General features: G+C 37.2%; 1 protein-coding gene across 2 annotated transcripts in view; it reads left to right on the plus strand.

Moving 5' to 3' along the window:
- The window catches only part of LOC106458214 (suppressor of fused homolog), a 65570-nt gene that overhangs the window by 25707 nt on the left and 34564 nt on the right, over positions 1–5299 (plus strand). For both annotated transcript variants that reach the window (XR_002610337.1, XM_013917690.2), the window contains exon 4: positions 4708–4850. Coding sequence is in view for 1 of the 2 variants with exons in the window: in XM_013917690.2 (XP_013773144.1) it covers positions 4708–4850 (143 nt within the window). In the remaining variant the exon portion in view is untranslated. The remainder of the gene's footprint in view (positions 1–4707; positions 4851–5299) is intronic.

The following is a 5299-nucleotide window of genomic DNA, read 5'->3' on the forward strand; positions in this document are numbered from 1 at the left end:
GTCGTCACATTGACCAACCCCATATTGAAAGAGTTGAAATTAGGGACTGCGAGTGCAGATAGCCCTTGAGTAGCTACATTTGCATGAATAACCGAAAACAAACAAATTGAAAGTATAGATTTATATTGGTTAAAAAAACTATCATCCTTTTAGAATATAATTATCGAAGCTTTTTTTTTTCTCATGTGATTATCCTTCTCTGTCACTGGTTTTATTACTAATTTGCTACACCCTTAGTTCCTTCCATTTTATGATGTCATAGCAATTGGTCTAAACACTTACTAATGAAGCACAGCTTTGAAAATAGCTATAGCTAACATTTAAATATGATTGGATGGGCATATTATGAATTATTTGTGTCAGTGTAGGGTAAGTAGAGTGGTTTTAGCAGTAATTTATGGTTTCATGGGAAAATTATTAGCTAGTGCTCCTTTAAAGAAGAACAAAGAATTTGAAGGGAAATTTAGAAGACATGGGAACAAACTACAGATCTGGGAATTTTACATAGTTTCTTTAAATGTTTTTGCAATATATAGAGCACCAAAAAAAAGCACTCGTCCAAGTGCTTACATTCGTATAACTTTGGAAAGGAATTTTTCCCAATTTGACAGATAATTTGTTTGAATGGACATTGTGCATATAAACATGATTTGGTTAGACATACTCAAAATTTTATTGAACGTGTTCTGATATCCAACTGTTATTTTCAATACTGCATATAACAAGATAAATCAGTTTAGGTTTAAATATTAAATTGTCTCTCAATGTTTCAGATTGATTTTATTGTACAAGAACATCCGATATTTAGCAAGCATCAGACTGAAATTTTAAGAAATATTCAATTCAGAAAAGTTACTTCTCTGCACCAGTGAGAGCTCTTACCTCATGCTCAACTGCTATGGAATTTCCTGCACGTGCCACAAGCTGCTTTACTTTGCGAGTTTCCTTCTGTTCTAACCGATGGTCCTAACCCTTCTGTATTTCTTGAACCCCAATCACATCAGTCGCACCTGATGATGTCCACTATGAGATGCTGTGCCATCTCTCTCCTACCTCTTTTGCTATTCTTCTGAATGTTTTAACTGGATTTGGCAAGTGAACACTTTTCCTTATGCTTGGCACCAAGGTATTGACCTCCCTTTTTCTAAGCCTAGAAGGATCCCAAGATTTCTTCTAATTATCATCCAATTACTTTGACTAGCTGTCTCTGTAAGGTCTCAGAGAGGATGGTTAATGCTCGTCTTGTTTGGTTCCTTGATTCAAACAACCTCCTCTTGCTTACACAGTGTGTGTTCCGTCAACAGCGCTCCACCATGGACCACCTGATTTGACTTGAAACCTCAATCAGGGAAGCCTTTGTCAAGAGGAAACATCTTGTTTCTGTTTTCATCGATCTTGAGAAGGCTTACAACACTATGTAGGGATATGGCATTTTGTGGGACCTCCACTCGTATGGATTGTGTGGCCATCTACCCATTTTTATTCAGAACTTTTTACTCAAAGGGTGATTCCGTGACCGTGTGTGGTTGACACTTTCCCATTCTTTCACAAAGGAACTTGGAGTCCCTCAAGGCTATATCTTGAGTGTCACACTTTTCAGTATCAAGATCAATGCTATCACTACACTACTTCCTCCTACTGTTGCTAATGGACTTTATGTCAACAACTTCCACTTCTCATGCAGTTTGTCAAATATAATATGATATTTATTGAGTGACAGCTTCAGACTGCCCCCAATTGCTTGTTCAAGTATACCACAGCAAATGGTTTAATCTTTTCTTTTTCCAAAACCGTTTGCATGCATTTTTGCCACCAATGGGATCTACACCCCAATCCTGAGCTCTGTAGTGGTGATGTTGTTCTTCTCGTAATCCCTGAGGCAAATTCTTGGACTTATCTTTGACCGTAAGCTTACTTTCATTCTTCACATCAAGCAGCTATGTGTCAAGTATACAAGGGCACTGAACATCCTCCATATCCTCTCTTCCACCTCTTGGGGAGCGGATCGATGTTCTATGTTCAAGATCTATCATGCTCTTAATTGATCCAAACTGTGTACCATGGGTTTCTGGTCTGTGGTTCTGCCACGACATCAGCGTTGAAGATGCTGGACCTCATTCACAATCTGGGGCTTCAGCTCTGCTTTCCACACTTCACCACAAACCTCCTCTTCATCTCCACCATTTTAAATTTTCTCTACAGTATGCAACCAAGTTTCGATCCTTACCACAACATCCCACCTGGGATTGTGTCTTTCTTTTCAGTGGGCTGTGCTCTTTCAGAACAGATGGTCTGCAGTTCCTATCTTTGGCCTACTTATCCAGGCACAACTGGCTAAATTGGGTCTGGCATTGGATTATGTTACTGTTTGCAAAGATCAGACTATTCTACCGTGGCTTATTACCATCCCCAAATGTTACCTTTACTTGAGTAATCTGAGGAAGGTGGATACTCCCAATTAGAAGTACCTTCTTCACTTTGCTGAACATCTTTTGAACCATTTTTCTATTCCCTTTTATTTGGATGGTTCAAAATGAGGTGACTCTGTGGGCTCTGCCATGGTTTGTTGTGGCTCGGTGGTTGCTCACAGCATCCCCTCTACAATTTCTTTGTTCACTGCAGAGTGGTATGCCAGTTCACTTGCTCTGAATCATGTAGATGGTATGCAGTATAGCAATTGTATTATTTACACAGACTCTCTTAGCTCTCTGTTGGCCCTGGAATCACTTATCTTTACTTCTCACCCTGTTCTCATCATTATTCAACAATGACTAGCCCATTTTTCTCTATATTTTGTTTTCATCCAGTTTTTCTGGATACCTGGCCACATCAGTTATCCTGGAATAATCTTGCTGATGCCGCAACTAAATCCATCTGCTCTGATGCCATCCTGGCTGTGCCTGTCCCGAATACTGGACTGCGGTCCTATATTCAAGCTGCAGCTTCACACCAGTTGGCAGTTGACTTCAGGTGAGCAACGTCATAACAAGTTTTTCAAAATCAAACCTTCTGTTGTTCTTTGGCCATCTTGTTTCTGTAAAGATCGGAAGGAGGAAGTTGTCTTGGCTAGGCTACACTTTGGTCACAGTTTTTAACTCTTCATTTTCTTTTATCTGGTACTGACCCACCATTGTGTAGCCTTTGTGACACTCATGTCACAATAGCCCACATTTTACTTTCATGCCATTATTACGGCCATGAGCGGCAGCACCATTTTCGAAATATAATTTTTATGGGTTTACCCCTGACATTGGACTGTATATTGGCAATGGTGACACTGTCGAACTTGACTGTGTTTTTGTTTTTAGCTTTTTGTGGATTTTAGACCTTTTTAAGTTTATTTGAATTTTTTATCTCAATTTTGGACATTGTTTAGTTTAAACTCAATTTAATTTTACATTTTATAAAAATTTTACTTTTACAGTTTTTACCAGTTGTTTTGCACAAGTAGCCTAGTTGCTTTGTACCAAAAAATGCCAAGCAACCAACCAACCCAAGCTGTTCGGGAAGCCAATGTGGAGGGTTTCCTCTGTGGGCAGTGCCATCTTTTCAGTAAGAGACAGAGTGGGCTCACTGTTTATTTGAAATGTAGGGTTGTGATGTTGCCTTGTAGTGTAGTACAGGACACCCCATTACATAATATATCTACCTCTTCCTGGTGGATATGTCCAGCCAGATGGAACTGGGTTTTGGGATGCGGGTTTTAAATATTACTTCCTACACCTGTCGTTATATTACTTATAAAATAAAATAGCAATTTCTGGTGGTTTTGTCTAGCTGGATGGAAATTGGATTTGACCAAGACAGATCAGTCTAAAACTGTACCCACACTACACATTTAGACATTCCAACCACCTTGGTGATGTGTACACACTGTATTGGATTCTTTTTCTAACATTTATGGTTCTCCTTAAAGTGACAAAAGAGAAACTATTAGGTGAAGAGTATTCCCTGCCTGAGAAGGATGCAATCTCTTATTGGGAACTGCTCTATTAAGAGACTCTCAATCTTGTGTAATTGATTAGTTCTCGCCTCTCTACATTCTTCAGTGTGGGATTCTAGCTGTCAGTGGTGCAGAGGGGGTAAATAATGTTTCTTAAGTTAACATTTTCTACCTGAAAATTGATTTCAGATAGATATAATCTCCTACCCTTTCTCCACACTTTCGATGCATATAGTTTGACTTGTCAATAATGGGCTTATTATTAGGTGCTAGTGCTCACTGCACATGGATGTTGTGTCATCCCACTGTTGTTGGAGAGCTACAACATTATGCTAATTATAGGCTAACACAGTAAATGTTTAAACGGGTAGAGGTGGGAGTTTGTTCTAGGCTTGTGGTATGTACAAGAAATTCCAGTTGCATGAAAGGTAATAACTTATTGGTAGAGAGAAATAAGTATCTATCTGTAATACATTTTTAGGTAAGAAAAATGTTAAGTTTAGTAATAACTTCATTTTATCATTATTAAGCAGGATGAATATTTTCATCTTAACTTAATTGAAATATTAAATATTTTTCTTTGCTTTGAAAAAACAAATACAGCTACAACATGATAAAATCTAGAAAGATAAAGAATTGATTAAAATGTTTGTTGAGGAAAAGAAGAAGAATATATTTGTTAGGTTATTTTTCTCTTACATCAATTTTAACTGTTTATTCAGAACTTTATAATTCATTATTGAATGTAAATTGTTATATTTTAGAGAATATTCTATGTGCTGGAGACCATGTATCATGGCACTGTCCACTAGATAACAGTGAGTCCCGAATTCAACACATGCTAATGACAGAAGACCCTCAACTGGGGATGGTGATGTCTCCATTTGGACCAGTAAATTTTGTACAGGTGACAATGCATTAGCAATAAATTTCAAATAGCAGAATGTAGTATAGTTTAAGTGTATGTAATTCATAAGATTACAATATATATGTGGGGTGATTTTGTAACAGTAAATCTATTAAATATGTTATAAAGGTCAAAAATAATACACCACTACAACCGGGGTTCAACAAAAAACACTTTATTAAACTGTAACAACACTTGGAATAAACATTAGCACTCACCAAAAACACGGTTAACTCTCTCAATACGGGCTTGGTCAATTTGACCGACCTTGTGACCTTTTTGTACTCATTTTAAAGTCTTTATAGATTTAATACTTATAACTCTTAATATAGAGTGTGTGTGTATCTTCACAAAAATTTGGCAATCTCTCAGTTAATATTATAAGTCTTTTCACATACAAAAATCATATTTTTAGTGAAGTATTTTAAATAAAATAAAGATTTGTCCAT

The sequence above is a fragment of the Limulus polyphemus genome, unplaced genomic scaffold (assembly GCF_000517525.1).
Source record: "Limulus polyphemus unplaced genomic scaffold, Limulus_polyphemus-2.1.2 Scaffold429, whole genome shotgun sequence".
Lineage (NCBI taxonomy): Eukaryota > Metazoa > Arthropoda > Merostomata > Xiphosura > Limulidae > Limulus > Limulus polyphemus.